Below are 23,640 nucleotides of genomic sequence, written 5' to 3'. Positions count from 1 at the left end.
CCAACTACACCCCACACAGTCTATACCCCACACACCAACTACATCCCACACACAGTCTATACCCCACACACCGACTACACCCCACACACAGTCTATACCCCACACACTAACTACACCCCACTCACAGTCTATACCCTACACACGGACTATACCCCACCCACAATCTATACCCTACACACAGACTATACCCCACCCACACTCTACACCCCACACACAGTCTATACCCCACACACAGTCTATACCATACAGTCTATACCCCACACACAGTCTACACACCACCCATAATCTATACCCCACACAGTTTACACCCCACACACAGTCTATACCCCCACACAGTCTACACCCCACACACAATCTATACTAGCCTATACTCCACCCATATGATACAACTGGGAATTTTTAGTGCTTCAATAGAGGCACAGGCCTCTACTATTGCCATCACAAGATCAGCACATGTAGCAGAGGTGGTGAATCTAGGGCTAGGCCTGGGTGTTGGGGTGAGGTGCAGGGGTTAGGGTTAGGTGGGCGAAGCTGGGACTAGTGCTGGGCGTTCAGGTTGCTGTGGATACACTTACCTTGCACTGATGCATCTCCACGCCATACAGCTCCAGTGTACGTCCTGTATTCAGAAAGCACAGCTCCGCTTCAGACTGCTTAAGACCTCTGTGAGTAAAACAAGCACCTTTATTACTACTGCTTAGAACCGCAAACCAGTCCCACGAACCCACTAGCACTCAATAAACGCAAGGGTGATACACTGCAACATTAAAGCACACACCTGCTTAACCAAAATATCTACATACTGCAACATTAACACACACACCTGCTTCACCAAAAGTTCTACACACTGCAACATTAACACACACACCTGCTTAACCAAAATATCTACACACTGTAACATTAACACACACACCTACTTAACCAAAAGTTCTACACACTGCAACATTAACACACACACCTGCTTAACCAAAAGTTCCACACACTGCAACATTAACACACGCACCTGCTTAACCAAAATATCTACACACTGCAACATCAACACACACACCTGCTTAACCAAAATATCTACACACTGAAACATTAACACACACCTGCTTAACCAAAAGTTCCACACACTGCAACATTAACACACGCACCTGCTTAACCAAAATATCTACACACTGCAACATTAACACACACACCTGCTTAACCAAAATATCTACACACTGAAACATTAACACACACCTGCTTAACCAAAAGTTCTACACACTGCAACATTAATGCACACACCTGCTTAACCAAAATATCTACACACTGCAACATTAACACACACACCTGCTTAACCAAAATATCTACACACTGAAACATTAACACACACCTGCTTAACCAAAAGTTCTACACACTGTAACATTAACACACACACCTGCTTAACCAAAAGTTCTACACACTGCAACATTAACACACACACCTGCTTAACCAAAAGTTCCACACACTGCAACATTAACACACGCACCTGCTTAACCAAAATATCTACACACTGCAACATTAACACACACACCTGCTTAACCAAAATATCTACACACTGAAACATTAACACACACCTGCTTAACCAAAAGTTCCACACACTGCAACATTAACACACGCACCTGCTTAACCAAAATATCTACACACTGCAACATTAACACACACACCTGCTTAACCAAAATATCTACACACTGAAACATTAACACACACCTGCTTAACCAAAAGTTCTACACACTGCAACATTAATGCACACACCTGCTTAACCAAAATATCTACACACTGCAACATTAACACACACCTGCTTAACCAAAAGTTCTACACACTGCAACATTAACACACACACCAGCTTAACCAAAACATCTACACACTGCAACATTTACACATAGTGTACACCTGCCTTAAAAAAACATCCACACACTGCAAAATTAACACGGACACACACACACTTTGCTTTACAAAATACACACACACACACACCTACTTTACAAAAACATCTACACTCGACAACATTAACACACATAAACCCGATAAACCATCTACAATGACTATGCAGAGAATATCCTGTCAGACCTGACACTAGGGGGCACTGAGATATACAATAACTAAACCCTTTCCCTCAAGAATTCTACATGACAGATACAGTGTGCATGTGCACATAAATACGTGCACATAAGTAACATGGGTGGGAAGAGACTTCCCTCTAAGCTTTTTGTCATCAAAACAGAATTAATCAAAAAACCTTCTTCTTTCCTACGGTTCCCGCATATTAATTTAGAGGCAAAACTAGTCACCTGTGGACAAGAGTGGCCAGCTGCCTGAAGTCCCAGCAGCGAAGGCCGAAAATATTAATTTCAATTTATTTTCATTTAATGTTTATTTGATAGGCACAGATAGTTTGCACAGAGAATTGCAAAACAATTATCCAATGTAATGACTCACAGCATTTGTAGCTTATGTTAAATTCCGATGCCAACAATAGTTATGAAAACATTTGCAATCCATTACCAATACCCACATCGAGAAACCCCCCCCAAACAAACATTAACCCATACACACAAGGACAACCCTCCCCTCAACCACCCCCCCCAAACAAACACTAACCCATAGACACAATGACAACCCTTCCATTGACCCCCCCCCCCCCCCCCCCCCAAACACTAACCCATAAACACAGTGACACCCTGCCAAACAAACACTAGGTCCCCTCATCTGCCTGTATTTTCCTGATATGGTTGATCAGGCAGACAGCAAAGCCAGCTTTCTGCTGTTGGGTTAGTAATTCAGCTGTTTAAGCACATCAGTGATGATCCACTCTATGCATGAGGAAAGCCTGGTACTTCTTGTCTCTCCGCACTGCCTACTTCAGGGCATAATTAGCTTAGGGGTAGAGGCCAGTTCTCTAGTTGAAAACTAGAAAAAGCTAGTAGTAGAATTCTGCGTTCCCACAATTCCTCAGTGAGTTGTTGACTAGCACATTGCATTTGTTGATGATCTCATGTGCATTACTTACAGCATTGTCCCAACATGGTACCTTGGCACACCTGCAATGGTTAGGGTTAGATAACCCAAGCTTATTATTACGGTACACAAGCATTCTGTTTTGCTACCTGTGCTGCGGGTGCAGGGACTCCACTTTGGCCAGGAAGTCAGCGTCCTGCTGAGGGAGGAAGTGGGAGGACGAGAGGTACCCTTCACTGTGATCTGAGGGAGAGTGGTCCCCCAGTTCAGCTGCACACACACACACAAACACACACGCGCACATGCATGCACACGCACGCGCACACACACATGCATGCACACACGCGCGCACATACGGACATGCACACACACACACGCACGCACACACACACGCACGCACACGCACACACAAAGGCACACACACGCACACACACAAACACACACAAACACACAAGCATGCACGCACGCACGCACGCACACACACAAAGGCACACACGCACACACACACACACACACAAAAGCGCGCACACACACACACACAGGCACACATGCACATGCACACAAATGCAAATACACACATGCAAACAGGCACACGCCCACACACATCAATAGAATTAGTCACATCACACAGTGCAATGTCTGATCGAAAATTAGCGACATCACGCATGCTGTTTATAAAGCTGAGGTGCTTATGCCCATAACAATGGTAATAACAACTACACAGTGACTAAATCCCTTAAGTCAGATTTTTTACCAGAGGCGCTAAGTGAGAATAACCCCTTAACAATGAACATTGGGTTTTAAACTCCATCTGAGCCCAGCATCCATAGTAATGCAGTATGCGGGACCAGAACAGACGTTCTCTCAGTGTCTTACCCTGAACTGCATAAGATGCCAGAACCACCGCTGAGCTGAGGGGACAGCCTAACCTACAGACAGACAGACATAAATGTAATTGTACATTTATTTACATGTACATTTAAAGGTGTCATTTCATTTTTCATTTTGTGTAAAAGCAGGTTTTATTTAAATGTTTGTAAAATCATACCCATGCAATCCTATGATTACCTCCATTACCTGCTATAATACTGAGAGAAAGTGCCTGAGCATCTTCCTCAGGACCAATATGGCCACGGTTGCAGTGTATTCTGTTCTTACTGATAAACAGTAGAAGGGAAAGCATACCTTACTCATAAACAAGAACTGGCACCTGAACTTCATAATTTACTTGCGCTTTAAGATTCCAAATAAAACTTTTATTTAGACTTAAAGTTTGCTTGCTTGCGTCATTCAGAATGATTATATTCTACCATTAAAAACAAGCTTCACTCAGGAGCTTACCGTCCCTCTCGGATGTCATTTCTGATCTGTAAAAAATACAAGTGCCTGAAAGAAAGCAGAAACAGGATATTTAGGGTCATGGAATGGTGCTTCCCCAAATACACTGTAAAGGCTAATGCCAGGTATCTATACACATAAATCTACATCTATACACACTGTGAAGGTTAATGCCAGGGACCTATACATATACATCTACATCTATATACAGTTAGTAATGCAGGTGCTGATTACTGAGGCAACACTAGTCCCGCTAAACATCAGAGTAGTTTAAGCAATTTATTTGAACTTAATGTTGTGGTTGAAGAACTTTGCTTTCATTTCTTCTGTTTTATTGAGTGATAGGACATTTGATTTGCTATATTCACTTTGATGTGGATTCCACTTCTTTTACAATATTCAACTGAATAAAATGTAAATTTTCACTGATAATAGTGAATATTTTATACAGAATTATAACTTGAAAACCGAAAGCAAGATAAAAAATCTTTATGTCATTTATAAAAATAAACAGGAAAATTTATAAAAACCACAGAACTGGATATCGTACTATATGTAACTTTATTAAAGCACCAAGTTGCCTGCGCTTAAAACACAAATAAACAGTTAAGCAGACATTTTATGAGCAAAATCAGCATCAAAGCACAGTCTCTGTCACACACACACACACACAGTCACTTTCTCCCTCAAATGCACAGACACACACACACACATACACCACTGCTTCAGCAAACACACACCTTGTTTGTTCATGCTGGAGGGAGTTTGGGTCAGAAATGTAGAACCTCACTCTGAAACTCAGGCAAGAGGTAAGAATACCTGCAAGACAACAGCCAGACAGAGCATTACTGTTACAGCAGCCAGACAGACAGAGCATTACTACTACAGCAGCCAGACAGAGCATTACTGCCACAGAAGCCAGACAGAGCATTACTACTACAGAAGCCAAACAGAGCATTACTGTTACAGCAGCCAGACAGACAGAGCATTACTACTGCAGCAGCCAGACAGACAGACAGAGCATTACTACTACAGAAGCCAGACAGAGCATTACTGTTAGAGCAGCCAGACAGACAGACAGAGCATTACTGTTACAGCAGCCAGACAAACAGACAGAGCATTACTGTTACAACAGCCAGACAGAGCATTACTGTTACAGCAGCCAGACAGACAGAGCATTACTACTACAGCAGCCAGACAGAGCATTACTGTTACAGAAGCCAGACAGAGCATTACTGTTACAGCAGCCAGACAGACAGAGCATTACTACTACAGCAGCCAGACAGAGCATTACTGTTACAGAAGCCAGACAGACAGAGACTGTTACAGCAGCCAGACAGACAGAGCATTACTGTTACAGCAGCCAGACAGACAGAGCATTACTACTACAGCAGCCAGACAGAGCATTACTACTACAGCAGCCAGACAGAGCATTACTGTTACAGAAGCCAGACAGAGCATTACTGCCACAGAAGCCAGACAGAGCATTACTGTTACAGCAGCCAGACAGAGCATTACTGTTACAGCAGCCAGACAGACAGAGCATTACTACTACAGCAGCCAGACAGAGCATTACTGTTACAGAAGTCAGACAGAGCATTACTGTCACAGAAGCCAGACAGAGCATTACTGTTACAACAGCCAGACAGAGCATTACTGTTACAGCAGCCAGACAGAGCATTACTACTACAGAAGCCAGACAGAGCATTACTGTTACAGCAGCCAGACAGACAGACAGAGCATTACTGTTACAGCGGTCAGACAGAGCATTACTGTTACAGCAGCCAGACAGAGCATTACTACTACAGCAGCCAGACAGAGCATTACTGTTACAGCAGCCAGACAGAGCATTACTACTACAGAAACCAGACAGAGCATTACTACTACAGAAGCCAGACAGAGCATTATTACTACAGAAGCCAGACAGAGCATTACTGCTACAAACAGCCAGACAGACAGAGCATTACTGCTGGGATTGTAGCTCCAAGGTTGCAGGTTGTGTCCCCATCTTTACTGTCCTTATCTTTACTGTCCCCATCTTTACTGTCTCCATCTTTACTGCCCTTATCTTAACTGTGCCCATCTTTACTGTCCTTATCTTTACTGTCTCCATCTTTACTGTCCTTATCTTTACTGTCCCCATCTTTACTGTCCTTATCTTTACTGCCCTTATCTTTACTGTGCCCATCTTTACTGTCTCCACCTTTACTGACCATATCTTTACTGTCTCCACCTTTACTGCCCTGCCCTTATCTTTACTGTGCCCATCTTTACTGTGTCCACCTTTACTGTCTCCATCTTTACTTCCCCTATCTTTACTGTCTCCACCTTTACTGCCCTTATCTTTACTGTGCCCATCTTTACTGTCTCCACCTTTACTGCCCTTATCTTCACTGTGCCCATCTTTACTGTCTCCATCTTTACTGTCCCTATCTTTACTGTGCCCATCTTTACTGTCTCCACCTTTACTGCCCTTATCTTTACTGTGCCCATCTTTACTGTCTCCATCTTTACTGTCCCCATCTTTACTGCCCTTATCTTTACTGTGCCCATCTTTACTGTCTCCACCTTTACTGACCATATCTTTACTGTCTCCACCTTTACTGCCCTTATCTTTACTGTGCCCATCTTTACTGTCTCCACCTTTACTGTCTCCATCTTTACTGCCCCTATCTTTACTGTCTCCACCTTTACTGCCCTTATCTTTACTGTGCCCATCTTTACTGTCTCCACCTTTACTGCCCTTATCTTCACTGTGCCCATCTTTACTGTCTCCATCTTTACTGTGCCCATCTTTACTGTCTCCACCTTTACTGCCCTTATCTTTACTGTGCCCATCTTTACTGTCTCCATCTTTACTGTCCCTATCTTTACTGCCCTTATCTTTACTGTGTCTATCTTTACTGCCCTTATCTTTACTGTCCCCATCTTTACTGCCTGTCTCAGCAGCACGTACCCTTTAGCTGCTTCTTGATGGGTTTGCTAGGTTCCAGCCACCTCTGTAATAAAACAGTAAATAAAAACAACAATCAAAACCGGTATTTAACAATTCAAATATATCAAAGAAAACAATTATTTTAATGTCACATATATACATGATATTCTGTGGGCTACGACCATTTATATAAAACTGCAACACTGCGATGACCTTTAAAATCTTTAAAATATCTTAGTTTGTCAACTTACTTTTGTTGCTGAATTTTTGTAATTTTTGTATTTCAGGTTCCATTTGAGACCAAGATCAGGTACACTTAATGCAGACAATGTGTTATTTTAAGGTAAAAACCACATCCTCTTTATAACAGTAATTTCTGTAATGATAAATTTTACTTCACTGACAGATGGTTAACAAATCAGTAACTCTTTTTTAAAGTCACCCATCTAAGGGAGAGGCTCCACCCATCATCCCAGTGAGGGTGAGACTTACAGGTGAGCTGAGTGCATCCTCGCTGTACTGCAGGCTAAAGAACTCCCTCTCCTGCAGGCCCAGGTGGCTGAACGCCATGTCCAACAGCACCTGGCCCAGGTCCTGCTTCTGTAACCCAACCAGCAGAAACAGCATGTTTTACACACCTGTGCAAGGGCCTTTACTGAGCCTGGATCAGTTTGACAGCCAAGGCTGGGACTAGGACTGATCCAGGAAAAGTAGGCTATGTTTTACAGTTTACAGTCCCACTAAACACAGTGTGTTTTTACAGTTCACACAGTCCCACTAACTGCAGTGTTTTTACAGTTCACAAAGTCCCACTAACTGCAGTGTTTTTATAGTTCACACAGTCACACAAAACACATTGTGTTTTACAGTTCACCCAGTCCCACTAATCACTGTGTTTTTAGGAGTTCACAAAGTCCAACTAACCGCAGTGTGCTTATACAGTTTACACAGTCACACAAAACACAGTGTGTTTTTACATGTCACACAGTCTCACTAAACACAGTGAGTATTTATTTGCCAGGAAAACTTAGACCTGCTGTCAGACTTGTATAACAGGATGTCCTTCAGCCCAAAGGTTGGAGCACATGCACATCTCCCATAAGCTGAAATCAATGGTGAAACTTTAGAAGGACGAGCCACAGCTATGGCTACATCTATCAAAATGAGAGCTGCAGATCCTAAGAACTGATCACATCCTCTCAGGTCCAGATAATCTAACATCCAGTTCTACCAGGTTAAAGATCAGAAGGGAAGTCTCACGTACGTTTCACAGGACAGAGTCCCTATCGCACAGGGGTGGGTGCTGTATGTTGCATACACTTGCAGCCCAACAAACTGATGAATATTTTCACCCTTATGAACCTTCCTGGTACAGAATGTGATGAAGTGATCACTGATACCACATGCAATATCTCACAATATGGTGTGACTGCATATGGTATCAGTGACCACTTCATCACATTCTGTACCAGGAAGGTTCATAAAGAAACATTTTCAAGCCATAAAATCATTAAAATCAGATCTTTCAAGAACTACTGTGTTGAGACATTTAGCGAGCAGCTTAGCAAAATGGACTGGCCTGCAGTGGTGGAAAATGATTCTCCCAGTGAAGGACCTGGGCTGTATGCTGGATGACAGTCTTGGGGAGGAGGGAATAGCCTTACAGGTGCTGGGTAAAATAAACACCTGCTTGACAGGGAAAGCCTTAGACGACTAGCTAACAGCCTAGTGCTGTGCCATTTTGATTATGCTAGTGTGGCCTGCTTTGGGGGGCTGTCAGTTTCATTATAGAAGAAACTACAGGTGTCACAGAATAACCTGATCAGGGTTGTGATGGGCCAAGGCCCTCGTGATCATGTTGGGAGGAGCCATTTTCAGGAGCTCAACTGGCTACCAGTTGAGGCCAGAGTAGCCCAGCTTAGGCTCAACATGGTGCACAAAATATTCAATCACAGGGCCCCCGTGATTGAGGCTAATGATAATAATGTTTATGTATACTGTATGTTATGTGCTGAGACCAAGGACCACAATGCAGTGAAGCAGGAACCCTCCCTCCGCGTCACTAAGGTTGGTGACACCCGGGGCGGTCGACCGTTGGTGTCACTCGATGTTGTCGACTAGGGGGTGGGTGGGGGGGTGCTGTTGGATGTTGCCGACCAGGGTTATGCATTCAAACGATAAAGCGATTCTCATCACATTAATACTGCTAATGAAATCGACCGGCAGTAAACTGCATCAGGGAAATTACCTGTTTCAACCAGTCGTAACACACAACATCGCACAAAAAATTTATTGCCAATCATTTCGGTGTCACCCCCCTCTGATGGTGTCACCCGGTGCGGTCCGCACCCCCCCGCACCCCCCCGCACCCCCCCGCACCCCCCTAGTGATGCCTCTGCCACAATGGAAATAAGTTGGTGACTTTTTTGTGCTATCCTTGACAATATTAGGATGCATGACTTGCTGTAACATGTATTTTAATAATTGCCAAATAAACTAAATTAAACTAAACTAAACCCACCTCGACAGCTTATGCTCTGCAGTCAGGTAAAGGTGGTGTAGGGGGTTGTACTTTCCATCTAAAACATGACTGATCTAAAATTAGGGGAATCACACCCCAATAAGCCCTGTGGACCCCCAGCACATACAGCTCTCTGGCTAGTCTCTCCACTAAGCCTTGTGGACCCTCAGCAAACACAGCTCTCTGGCTGGTCTCTCCTCTAAGCCCTGTGGACCCCCAGCACACACAGCTCTCTGGCTGGTCTCTCCTCTGTATCTCCATCGGTCTGGGCATGTACAGATAGAGAGGTGGACAGAACTCACGTTCATCCTGAAGCAGTGGGAGGTGTCATCCAGGAAGCGCACAGTGCAGACCACCTCAGCCTTCATCTTGTCTTTAGTCTCTGCCATGTTCCCCAGACGAGCCCCCAGCACGCCAAACCTGGAATTCATCCCAAACGGGGGGAACCTAGGGGACGTCACAGAGATGTTACTGCTTTTCCACAGAAATGCCCAGTGTTCTGCAAAAATGCCCCGTGTTCTGCAGCCCAGTACAGTTTGCACTCCCAGCTTCCACCAAGTGCACACAAGCAGGACAGGCTCAAGGTTTAGTTCAGTTTGTCTGCCAAGTGTGTGATTCCATAGGATTACCTTAGTGCCAAGGTCACATGATCATTTCACCACAGATTCATTGCCGTGAAAGCAGGCGTAAGCCCAAGTGATCAAAATCGAAGAATGGACTTTACTCCTGCATTCTACACATGTTGTTCAGAACTTGGGTCTTAACTGTGGTTTCCATTCTGAGCTTCCCTCTCCTTTAAAACACAAAACTGCAATACAGGCAGACACACATATCCCCATGCACTGCAGCTGAATCCCCATGCACTGCAGCTGAATCCCCATGCACTGCAGCTGAATCCCCATGCACTGCAGGTGAATCCCCATGCACTGCAGCTTAATCCCCATGCACTGCAGCTGTACCCCCATGCACTGCAGCTGAATCCCCATGCCCTGCAGCTGTATGTACTGCATCTGAATCTCCATGCACTGCAGCTGAATCCCCATGCACTGCAGCTGTATGCCCTGCAGCTGTACCCCCATGCACTACTGCTGAATCCCCATGCACTGCAGCTGCAGCACGGGCAGAACGGCACCGCAGGAGCAGGCCGATCCCGGTGAGATTTCTCTCAGTATCGAGCGGCGAGTGGTGAAGCAGCGGGACTGCAGGCCCCAGCACGGCGAGCTCATGCACTGCTGTGCTACAGAAGAACACACTGCACAACAAGTTCACTGACACACTGAATCTGATGCACTGCTATTGGAAGAAAATTTTAATTCACAGAAAATATCACAGCAGTTATCCGTGTTGCCATGGAGAACAGTCTGTACAGTCTTCAAAATCCAGGATTTTTGTATGACGTTTGACTTAAATCTGTTTTACAGGTATGAATGTTAGGTCTGGCTTAAATCTGTATTTTATGGGTATAAATCTGGCTTAAAGTGACAATCTCGAAGATTTCAGTTTCGTTCTCTATGGCGGTGCCAATGGCGAGAAGCGGTAATTGCAGGTGTGTTTTTGGACCTCACTTTCCATAGATCCAACCGGATCCAACCAGTGTCGCCTGTGTGACGTCAGTCAGTTGGCATGCCAACTATAACACTTACTATTTACTGAATAAAAAAACGGTTGTTATAAAAGTAACGTTATGTACATACTCATTCGTTGTCTAACATTAGGCTAACTCAAGATGTCTTTACACTGCCGAGCCGGGTTAAAATGCCGTAGCAAACCTGGGGTAGAATTAGTGATGATCAATTTCTGCAAATGTTCTTTATCCACCTTTTGCCTGGTATGAACATCTTTACACTGCAGAGAAGAATTTGCGGGATTCGCTGTGGCTCGTGCAATTATATATCTTGTGCACAATAAACAGTCTTTTTCGTGAATGATTGTTGTGCGGTATTTTTGAAACAACTGCCTTGCAAAATGTTACCCCTGGTGTTTCTGGTTTTGCTAGCTAAACTGTTCGAGAATAAAGTTGAGCTGGGTGTTAAATTAGCAATCAGAACAAGAAGAACAAAACAAAAACAAAGGAGATTTCATGAAAAAGGGCATAAAGGCTGAAGGAACATATGAGGAAGAGTAATAAAATAATAACAATGCTAATCCATACTGCCGTATTTTTATTTCGTTTTCTCCTGTATGACGTCTTCAGAAATCAGACCTGGCTCAGCTCCACATACCCCGGCTTTATTCCGATCATTGTAATATATTGATGAACTCGATGGCAATGTAAATAACGGTAATGTTAAGGCCAGTTCAGATCAATGATTTGCAACGAGGCAAAACGGTTTTAGAATGTTGCAGAGAAAATTTCAGCGGTGTGAACTGGCTAGTAGCAGAGCCGTTGCCTGCCCTGAGGTTTTAAAAGACCGTCCTTGTCAAATCGCCAAGTGCAGTTTTAGAACGTTTACAATCAGACGTCTTGGAATTTTGCAAGTTGCACCCAGTCTCGTTGCGAATCATTGATCTGAACTGGCCTTAAGTTAGCTACACTGCAACGTTGCAACAAGGTAGCATTGCATTCGAGAGACGGTTTGTGAGGTCGGTACGGGTCGGTAGCGTTAGCTAGCGTATTTTTCTAATTGTTAGCCGACATTAGATTGTGTTTATTACATGAGCTAGCTAGCTAACGCAACGTTACCTGATATGAGAGATGGATACTGTGCGCAACGTTGTCTAAACTAATGTTGTCTTTCTTGACATGGTCCGGTAGCTAGCGTTAGCTGTGCAAATAGCTATGTAATTTAGTAAAGTTACATTGTCATTAGGCCTAAATGTAATACGAAATCAACATCAAAAAATAATGTGACCTCTCAAGTTACACAAAAACTTTTTAGGGTTCCATAACTCCCCCTACCCCCCCTTTCTCTGTTATTGTAACGCTAGCAGACACCGGAAAAAACAGTACGCCGCTCACACACAAGTGAGTTGAAGAGCGAACTTGTTGTGTTCGTTCCGCCTACCCTCTCTGGCGGACCAACCACTGATGGGTGATGAAAAACGCGTCACTAACTGTGCGCCGCTTGTGATTTTTTTCCCCGGAATGTCGCCACAGACACCAAGTTTTTAAATCATGAATTATGATAATAATAATAATAGTATAAATTAATATAAAAATATGCTCAATCACCATTGTGTTACCCAATGCAGCGATAGATAGTGACTTAAAAGACATTTATTTTTATGAAAATCTTCGACATTATTACTTTCAATTTCTGTTTTATGGGTATAAATGTTAAGTCTGGTTTAAATCTCTGTATTATAAGTATAAATGTTAGGTCCAGCTTAAGTCTCTGTTTTACGGGTATGAATGGGTTAGGTCTGTCTTAAATCTGTTTCACAAATGAAATTGTTATGTCTGACCTTTTTCAATCATTTTGTTTCAGGAGCTGTAAAATGTTTCAGAAGACCTTTAGCTGAACCCTCAAAAAAACATTACCAGTACTGAATATACAATAAGATAGAGCTGTGACTAGCAGTTCATACCCACAGCCATCTTTCTCCTGTTTGTGCACAAGTCTCAACTGTAACACAGTCTGCAAATGAAGATAATGAGACTGCTGTTACTTAAGATGCACACCAGAGTGACCCATCACTTTGGACTCACGGGACAGTATTTACCTGAACATTTTCCTCATATTTGATCTGTTCAATGTCTAAGAGTCTTTCTCTGTAAAAAGCTGGCACTACAATGAGAACTCATAGTTTCGAAAACAGTGTAAAACTCTCAGTTTTCAAGGACATTGCAGTCCAAAAGCTAAAAAAAGGATAATCACACAAAAGCAGTCTTGCGTGTTACTCAATATGCTTCATTCCTCATTGCTAAAATGTTTGTGCAGCCATACGGCCATTTCCCAGAGGGCTTTCCTGCGGCCAAAGTCTCAGCTGAAATTGACTCCCGTTGCTGGATGGCAGCATCTATCATCGGATTTCCCAGGGGCACTTGCTATTGATCTTCATTTGAAGACTCAGACCACCATAGATACTAAAGCAAACAGAGTTGAAGGGCAGATAAGTTCTAGTGGCACAAATACAAAACACTACAATAATACCACAACAATAGTGCAACAACACTGCAATAACGCTGCAACAATGCTGCAACAACACTGCAATAATGCTGCAACAACACTGCAACAACACTGCAGTAATGCTGCAACAACACTGCAATAATGCTGCAACAACACTGCAACAACACTGCAATAATGCTGCAACAACACTGCAACAACACTGCAATAATGCTGCAGCAACACTGCAATAATGCTGCAGCAACACTGCAATAATGCTGCAACAACACTGCAATAATGCTGCAACAACACTGCAACAACACTGCAACAACACTGCAATAATGCTGCAACAACACTGCAACAACACTGCAACAACACTGCAACAACACTGCAACAACAGAGCCTATAACCCTGCCACAACGTGTACAAAATCTGGCTGAAAAATTTCTCCCCTTCAGTCACATCTGTGCAGCCAGTACACTGTGAGACAGTAAAAGTAAAAGTCAGTAAAAGTCATTGTGCATTACAGCCATTCACCACCTACCACACCCCACTGTGCACTACAACCATTCACCACCTACCGTATCCCACTGTGCACTACAACCATTCACCACCTACCACACCCCACTGCGTACTACAGCCATTCATCACCTACCGCACCCCACTATGCACTACAACCATTCACCACCTACCGCACCCCACTGTGAACTACAGCCATTTACCACCTACCGCACCCCACTGTGCACTACAACCATTTACCACCTACCGCACCCCACTGTGCACTACAACCATTCACCACCTACCACACCCCACTGTTCGCTACAACCATTCACCAACTACCACACCCCATTGCGCACTACAGCCATTCATCACCACCTACCACACCCCACTGGCTACCGGTCGCTGCCAGGATCCGGTTCAAAGCCCTGACCCTTGCCTACACTGCTGCCAACAGGACAGCCCCCATCTACTTGTAGGACATGACCCGATTCTATGTGCCTGCTCGACCACTCCGCTCTGCAGCAGCAGGGCACCTTGTAACCCCTCCCACCCGCCCAAAGGGATCACAGAGCTTCTCCACCCTAGCTCCCCAGTGGTGGAACGAACTCCCCGTCCCTCTCCGAACCTCCCCCTCACTACCCATCTTCCACTGTGGCCTGAAGACTCATCTCTTCAGACTATACCTAGACTAACCACCACCACGCTGTGTATTTCACTCTAAATCTCCCCCCCCCCTTTTTTCATGACACTTGTTACATGTTGCCCCATCCCAGCACTTTTTGGCAATTTGTATTTGTCCTAATACTGTAGCTTTTCTTCTGCCTAGTTGGCTCTGCAGAGGTTAGGTCTGAATAGTGTTCACTGTGTGAACTAAACTGTTCTCGGCTAGAAATAACTGTACAAAATAAGTATTGTACCTTACTGAACCTGTGTTTAGCAGTTGTCTATGACCATGAAATGCACTTGTACGTCGCTTTGGATAAAAGCGTCTGCCAAATAAATGTAATGTAATGTCATCACCTACCGCACCCCACTGTGCACTACAACCATTCACCACCTACCGCACCCCACTGTGAACTACAGCCATTCACCACCTACCACACCCCACTGTGCACTACAACCATTCACCACCTACCACACTCCACTGTCCACTACAACCATTCACCACCTACCGCACTCCACTGTGAACTACAGCCATTCACCACCTACCGCACTCCACTGTGAACTACAGCCATTCACCACCTACCGCACTCCACTGTGAACTACAGCCATTCACCACCTTGACTTCATTTTCTTATATTAGACACTTCAACTAAACACTGATTTTGCTATTTTGTCTGAAAAGAAATTGTAACTACTGCAAGTATCAATAGATAAGAAAAGCAGATCTTCCCACTGCTGTACCTAAATTCATAATGATCAGTTTAAAAAGTAGAACTAAAAAGCAGTGGCTGTTCATTTTATGCACTCACCACTGCTTGCAGTTAATTAATATTGTTAGTTAAGTTAACTAATATTGTTAATATGTAGCCTATATAATACAGACAGTAGGCCATCCATGAACGGGTCAGCGCTAGGTAGGGTTGTTCAGCTGATCCAATGCTGTATCTAAACTGTGACTCTTTCAGTGTGCCATTTAAATTCTCACTCCCAGGGGTTGCATTTAAACTGATATCTTCAAATACTATTAAAGGCATACTATGCAGGATTTTTTTTTACTTGCTGTGGTCCTGTGTTAACAATCAAATAGGTCTTCTTCCGTTTTCCCCTTAGCTGGGACATTCCACAGTCACCTACAGCAACTCACTCACTCACCCACTCACCCACTCACCCACTCACCCACTCACCCACTCACCCACTCACCCACACATGCACTCACTCCCACACTCACGCATTCACTCACACACTCGCACTCATGCACTCACATACAATACTGCTTGTGTTTTTGCATAGACTGCGTTGTTACTGTTCTTGTTTGTGTTAGTGTTAATCAGTTTAACCTTCAGGGTCCAAGTTGAACTATGCGGTTGTTCCCTGCACTTGGAACGGTAGTTCTCTCTAGGGTTTTCGACATACTTGTTCCTGGTTATGGTTATACACGTTGTTGTACGTCGCTCTGGATAAGAGCGTCTGCCAAATGCCTGTAATGTAATGTAATACTCATGCATTCACTCACACACTCACACTCATGCACTCACACATTCACTCACACACTCATTCACCCACTCACACACACAGGCACACACAAGCACACACACTCACTCAATAACACAGTAATACAGTAACACACTCACTCACTTTCATACACTAAAACACTCACTAACTCACTGGCTATGTAAAGGACTGAGTTTAGACATGCTCAGCCTTGGTTTTTAAATCTGTCTCTTATTCCATCTCTCTCTTACCCTTTCCTTCCTTTCTGTCACCCTCTCTACCTCCCTCTCACTCTCTCTCTCTCTCTCCCTCCCTCCCTATCTCTCTCTCTTCCAAGTGCAGTCTGACAGGTCATCGTTCTCCAACAGAGTGATAAATATTTAAAATATTTTCTAACAAAAGCATTGTACACACCCACTTACACACACATAGATGCTCTCTCTCACGCTCTCTCCCACATGCATGCATACAAAAACACATGCACACACACACATACACAAACAAGCACACACATACACACACACACACGCACAAGCACACACATACACACACACACACAAATCACACACACATGAATGTGCACACACACACGCAAACACAAGTACACAGGCACACAAATACAAGCACACACATACACGCGCACACGCACACACACACGCACAAATGCACACACACATGCGCAAACACACACACTGACATACCCTTGACTACAGAGTCTCAGTGCACCCTAAACTTCATAATTTAGACCTTTCATGCGCCCATACTTAGTGAAAACATCTAGGAGGGGAGTCTCTCCCAGTGGTGTAAATGTCACAAGCAAACAGCTCAAACGAGGGAGCAAAACTGCAGCATCCTGCCAATACTGAGGCACTGAAAAAGCGCCCTTTAAGGAGGACTTCAGCATTAAACCTGACAGAAACACCCCAGGCTGCTGTTAGACCCCAGATGAGTGAATGAGTCACCCTCCGGAGCAGGGCAGTGAACACAAACATTAAAACAAAAATTAATCTTCTTTTTGCCTCCCCTTTTGCAGGAGATACTATATGCATTATAGCCAGACGTTCACACTGAATGTGAAGGTGGATGGGGGGGTCGTTGGTGGAGGTGGGTCGGTGGTGGAGGGGGTTGGGGGGGTGTTGGTGGAGGTGGGTGGGGGGTTCGTTGGTGGTGGTGGGTGGGTCGTTGGTGGAGGGGGTTGGGGGGTGTTGGTGGAGGTGGGTGGGGGGGTCGTTGGTGGAGGTGGGTGGGTGGGGCGTTAGTGGAGGTGGGTGGGGGGGTCGTTGGTGGAGGGGGTTGGGGGGGTGTTGGTGGAGGTGGGTGGGGGGGGTCGTTGGTGGAGGTGGGTGGGTGGGGCGTTAGTGGAGGTGGGTGGGTCGTTGGTGGAGGGGGTTGGGGGGGTGTTGGTGGAGGTGGGTGGGTGGGGTGTTGGTGGAGGTGGGTGGGTGGGGCGTTAGTGGAGGTGGGTGGGTGGGGCGTTAGTGGAGGTGGGTGGGTGGGGCGTTGGTGGAGGGGGTCGGGGGGTGTTGGTATTGGAGGTGGGTGGGGGGGTCGTTGGTGGAGGTGGTGTGGGGGGTCGTCGGTGGAGGTGGGTGGGGGGGTTGTTGATGGAGGGGGTTGGGGGGGCAGGGCATTGGTGGAGGTGGATGGGGGGTTGTTGGTGGATGGGGAGGTTGTTGGTGGAGGGGGGTGGGGGAGTTGTTAGTGGAGGTGGGTAGGGGAATTGTTGGTGGAGGTGGGTGGGGGGGGGCGTTGGTGGAGGGGGTTGGGGGGTGTTGGTGCAGATGATACTTGTTGTAATGTTATTTCTTTAACAAGAAACACTGGTTGTTTATCAAATTCAAAATATTAGCAGCACATGAAAATTTGTTTTTGATTGTGATCCACATTTGGTAGCTATTGACTAAAGCAGGACACCACTTAGCTCCCGCTAAAATACTGGGCATTCCAGCGACACTCCTGCTGTGACTGGGTATTTAACACTGCGCACTGATGCTTATCCTAGGTGATCTAAATAAAGAATGCAAGAACATGCCGACTCCTGCAAGTCACAGCCATCTGACCACAGCTCACTGCGAACTGTGAATGACTGACCTTTCCACCTGAAAGAGCTCACAGACTCTCACTCAAACTGCAACTGGGACTGAAGGAAGGGCTAATGTCGGTAGAACACTTTATCCCACTTTGGACAGGAAGACATTCTTCCACATAACAGAAAACACATTTATTTCCAACTTTCCAAAAAGTTGGTCAGTTGATATAAAATTTAACAAAGAATGGGAAGATTATAAAATGATTTATATTATATTCAGTTCTGTAAAGGCACATAGAACTACCATGATTATGAGATATTACTAACACATTTTGGCTATTTTAATTATTACATTATTACATTACGTTCTTATTATTACATTATTACAGACGTTCACACTGAATGTGAAGGTGGATGGGGGGGTCGTTGGTGGAGGTGGGTCGGTGGGTCGTTGGTGGAGGGGGTTGGGGGGGTGTTGGTGGAGGTGGGTGGGGGGTTCGTTGGTGGTGGTGGGTGGGTCGTTGGTGGAGGGGGTTGTGGGGTGTTGGTGGAGGTGGGTGGGGGGGTCGTTGGTGGAGGTGGGTGGGTGGGGCGTTAGTGGAGGTGGGTGGGTCGTTGGTGGAGGGGGTTGGGGGGGTGTTGGTGGAGGTGGGTGGGTGGGGTGTTGGTGGAGGTGGGTGGGTGGGGCGTTAGTGGAGGTGGGTGGGTGGGGCGTTGGTGGAGGGGGTCGGGGGGTGTTGGTATTGGTAATGTAATGTAATGTAATGTAATTATATTAAATTTATATCACAAATGATTCATTTTGGGGGGTGATTGTCATGCCCTGCTCCGATACCTGTGGGTGGAGTGAAGATGGGATGCTCTTCCTAAAACCACAGTGTATCTGTGCTCTAATTGGCTATGCTTGGGACAGACATGTGTAGAGAGAGAACTTTAACCTGGGTGGAATGGCTGTAATATGTAAATCACAAAAGGTGTCATGGACAGAAACAGCCTTTAGCCCAAAGCTGTGCGCTTGTGCGAGGCAGCTGCCAGTATAGGCTTTTAAATTTACATCCCAGTCATTAAGCAGACACTCTACACAAAGCCATATACACAGAGTCACTCTCACTGTGAGTCTACGGAGTCACTCTCACTGTGAGTCTACGGAGTCACTCTCACTGTGAGTCTACGGAGTCACTCTCACTGTGAGTCTACAGAGTCACTCTCACTGTGAGTCTACAGAGTCACTCTCACTGTGAGTCTACAGAGTCACTCTCACTGTGAGTCTACAGAGTCACTCTCACTGTGAGTCTACACACAGAGTCACTCTTACTGTGAGTCTACACACAGAGTCGCTCTTAGTGTGAGTCTACACACAGTCACTCTTACTGTGAGTCTACACACACAGTCACTCTCACTGTGAGTCTACAGTGTCACTCTTACCGTGAGTCTACAGAGTCACTCTCACTGTGAGTCTACAGAGTCACTCTCACTGTGAGTCTACAGAGTCACTCTTACTGTGAGTCTACAGAGTCACTCTTACTGTGAGTCTACACACAGAGTAACTCTTACTGTGAGTCTACAGAATCACTCTCACTGAGTCTACAGAGTCACTCTTACTGTGAGTCTACAGAGTCGCTCTTAGTGTGAGTCTACACACAGAGTCACTCTCACTGTGAGTCTACAGAGTCACTCTTAGTGTGAGTGTACAGAGTCACTCTTACTGTGAGTCTACACATAGAATCACTCTCACTGAGTCTACAGAGTCACTCTTAGTGTGAGTCTATACATAGAGTCACTCTTAGTGTGAGTCTATACATAGAGTCACTCTTAGTGTGAGTCTATACACAGAGTCGCTCTTAATGTGAGTCTACACACAGAGTAACTCTAACTGCACACCTACTGTACATTTCGGCACACCATGGCAAATTATGTGTTTGTGTGCATGAGAGAGAGAGAGAGAGAGAGAGAGTAAAATTTTTGCATGCTTTATCTATTTTAAAAAGGCTATTGATTCTATTTGGCAAGAAGGATTATATTATAAAATTCTACAAAGTGGTGTAGGGGGTAAAGTTTATGACATAATAAAATCTATTTATGTCAATAATAAATGTGGGGTAAAAATTGGGAATAAAAGAACAGATTTCTTCACTCAAGGATAAGGTGTTTTTCAGGGATGCAGCTAGTCACCAACTCTCTTTAATATCTATATTAATGAGTTAGCAGTGCTGTTGGAACAATCTGCTACCCCTGGCCTAACCCTAAACAACAAGGAAGTTAAATTCTTGCTCTATGCGGATGAACTGGTGTTGCTGTCGCCCACAGAACAAGGGCTACAGCAACATTTGGATTTTCTAGAGCAATACTGTCAGAACTGGGCACTGACAGTAAACTTTAAAAAATCTAAAATAATGATATTCCAAAACAAACCCAGATCTCAGGAAACCAGACATGTGTTCACTCTAGGAAACACCGCACTAGAGCACTCCCTGTTCTATGACTACCTGGGGCTCAAAATAAGTGCCTCAGGAAACTTTGGTCTGGCAGTGAATGCACTGAAAGAAAAAGCCTGCAGAGCCTTTCATGCAATTAGAAGAAAATTTCACAAAACAGACATACCAATTAGAATTTGGCTTAAAATCTTTGACAGTGTAATACAACCAATTGCCTTATATGGAAGTGAAGTATGGGGTCCACTCAGTTATCACAACTACACTAGGTGGGACAAGCATCCTATCGAGGCCTTGCATGCAGAATGTTGCCAAATAATACTAAACATCCAAAAGAAAACACCCACCAATGCATGCAGGGCAGAATTAGGCCGATACCCATTGATAATTAACATTGAAAAAGAGCACTTAAATTTTGGATGCACCTCAAATAAAGTCCCCAAGACACAATGCAATTTCAAGCACTGAAAACCCAAGATCTGAAACCCAAAGAGAGTCCTCTCGGTCAACTGATCATGAGACTCACTAACCAACTAAAACCAAACACTGACCAAACTCAGACCAGCACTACTTTACAACCAAAAATTAGAGTAAACCAAATAATTAAACAAACAAAAGATGCCTATCTGGAACATTGGAATAATGAAACCAAAACACAAAACAAACTTAATTGCTACTTGGCCTTAAACCAAGAATACAATTTGGCAGAGTATCTCTTCTCTGTCAGAGATACAAAGCAGAGACAAATCCTGACCAAGTACAGGCTCAGTGACCACACCTTAGCAATTGAAAAAGAAAGGCACAAAAAAACATAGGTACCAAAAAGAAGAGCGAATATGTGGTCACTGCAAGACAGGAGAGGTGGAAACAGAGATGTACTTCCTCCTTACTTGCACAAAATATTTACAAATTAGAAAAAAATATTTCCAAAAATTATCCCAAATTATAAATAATTTTTATTTCATATCAAAAGAAGAAAAATGTGCTATTCTTCTTGGGGAAGGAACAACAGCCCCAATTGCAGAACAGTTCATTTCAGCCTGTCATAACCAGAGGGACAGTGAGTGACCACCCACCCCATATAAACATGTGAGTATTTATTGATTTACTTATGCTGTTATTGAGAGAGAGAGAGAGAGAGATTTACCTGCAGTGGAAACACATGGCTTGCTAGGGGATTAATCATTAATCTCGTCATTTCCTTTCCACAGAAACACACCTGAGACCAGCAGGGGCAGCTCTCGCAAAGGGATCCAAGTTTAGCTGCTCACCCACTAAGCAACAACCATTTTGACGTTTAACCACGACCAAATTCAGAGACTGCAACAGCAGACCGGCCTGTAAAACTCTGGCACAGCACAACACGACTCTCACTGTGTCCACACCTGAATGACTGCAGGTTAATTAAACAACTCTTCTGCTTGTTTTCCTTAAACGCCTTTCTGCTTCATCCTGCTTACTTTTATTCCTGAATGCAAGCCGCACTGGGCTAGTCAACTATACGTGCATATAGCCTACGTTATACGTTTTTAGACAGATGGTTTTTATAAACACAGATATAATTCTAACAGGTTACGTATAAAGCACATTTACGATAAAATGCGATAAAACATATTATTATCTCTCTATTTCTCTTCCGCAAAGCTGTAATCTGACCCAGTCGAAAAAATACACCCTATTCCAAAAATAGGACGAGAAATATAGCTGAAAAGTTAGTGGCTAACCTACGTTAACTTGATTTGATAATGACTGTCAACCACTGACACAGTATCCAAACTCGGAGAATGTAGCGTAGGCTATAACTAGTTATCTCAACAGTAGTTCCATTCGGGACGAATATAACTGCGAGAAATAAAAAAGTTAAGCTAGCGAGCTAGCTAATTAGGCACAATCAAACACCAACACGGGCGGCTGTCAACCTTATTGCAACCCCACCAGGATCTAGCTAACTACAAACATTTCCCTGACCAAAACACAGACAAACTCTACACGCTCTAACTTGCGAAATAGCTCACTAGGTCCAAGCTGTCTAACGTGTTACTAAACGTTGTCGTTACCTACCAGACTTGGCCAGACCAGCAAAAGTAAATATTTTAGAGAGAAATTACCTGAAACATCAAGAATGTTGTGCTTTTAATTTATTATCCAAACGTAGCAGTTTTCTAGGTCGATGTAAAGTATCCACACGACTTCTTGAAAACCGAGAACAGGTGTCAACAGCTAGCAAGCTAGTTACGATTTTCAGGAAGCAGAACGTTTTCCCTTTCCTCACAGTGCCGTGTGCCCTCCGCCTCTCCCCTGGAATCCCGATTTGCGCGAAGAATTTCTCGGTAATCTTCGGAATTCATCGGACACTAACACTCGAGCGATTTCGACAACTGCTTTTCTTCTGCGAGTTTGTTTGCATCGAGAATCAGCGCAACAATGTTGTGACATCCAGGCTATGATTTCTTTCGCTATATTGAAACACGATTCTTATATTGTACCTTAGCTCATAATCTATGTCTTTGTTTTTAAGATTGATTTACAAATTGAGATCTCATATATATCCAGCCATGTGCATAAAATGTTGTGCATAACAGACCTTTTATGTTATTGTTCATCTTGTCAGGATATAGTTAGGACAATAAAATCTGATAAGACATAAAAATATTTGTTCACACGGATAACGAATCATGAGTAGAGCACATTATAGCTCTGTTAATGATTACAATAATATGTAC

The 23,640-nt window shown here is 44.2% G+C and overlaps 1 protein-coding gene across 4 annotated transcripts in view; it reads right to left on the bottom strand.

Annotated features, from left to right (window-relative positions):
* Positions 1 to 23,306, bottom strand: part of ptpn3 (protein tyrosine phosphatase non-receptor type 3) — a 51,626-nt gene extending 28,320 nt beyond the window's left edge. Inside the window, exons 1-9 of one of the 4 annotated variants that reach the window (XM_035435608.1) lie at positions 23,026 to 23,306; positions 10,058 to 10,202; positions 7,727 to 7,834; positions 7,256 to 7,298; positions 5,040 to 5,118; positions 4,303 to 4,347; positions 3,838 to 3,890; positions 3,111 to 3,231; positions 576 to 663 (exon numbers count right to left, since the gene is read on the bottom strand). In XM_035435608.1, coding sequence (XP_035291499.1) covers positions 576 to 663; positions 3,111 to 3,231; positions 3,838 to 3,890; positions 4,303 to 4,347; positions 5,040 to 5,118; positions 7,256 to 7,298; positions 7,727 to 7,834; positions 10,058 to 10,186 — 666 coding nt within the window. In that variant the 5' untranslated portion in view covers positions 10,187 to 10,202; positions 23,026 to 23,306. Of the gene's footprint in view, positions 1 to 575; positions 664 to 3,110; positions 3,232 to 3,837; positions 3,891 to 4,302; positions 4,348 to 5,039; positions 5,119 to 7,255; positions 7,299 to 7,726; positions 7,835 to 10,057; positions 10,203 to 22,064; positions 22,168 to 23,025 lie in introns of those variants that run through there. The other 3 variants (XM_035435613.1, XM_035435601.1, XM_035435621.1) reach the window with 3 other exon arrangements.
* Between the last annotated feature and the right edge of the window lie 334 nt (positions 23,307 to 23,640).

Source organism: Anguilla anguilla, chromosome 1, assembly GCF_013347855.1.
Source record: "Anguilla anguilla isolate fAngAng1 chromosome 1, fAngAng1.pri, whole genome shotgun sequence".
In the NCBI taxonomy this organism is placed as follows: domain Eukaryota; kingdom Metazoa; phylum Chordata; class Actinopteri; order Anguilliformes; family Anguillidae; genus Anguilla; species Anguilla anguilla.
This window is presented reverse-complemented; position numbering and strand designations above follow the sequence as displayed.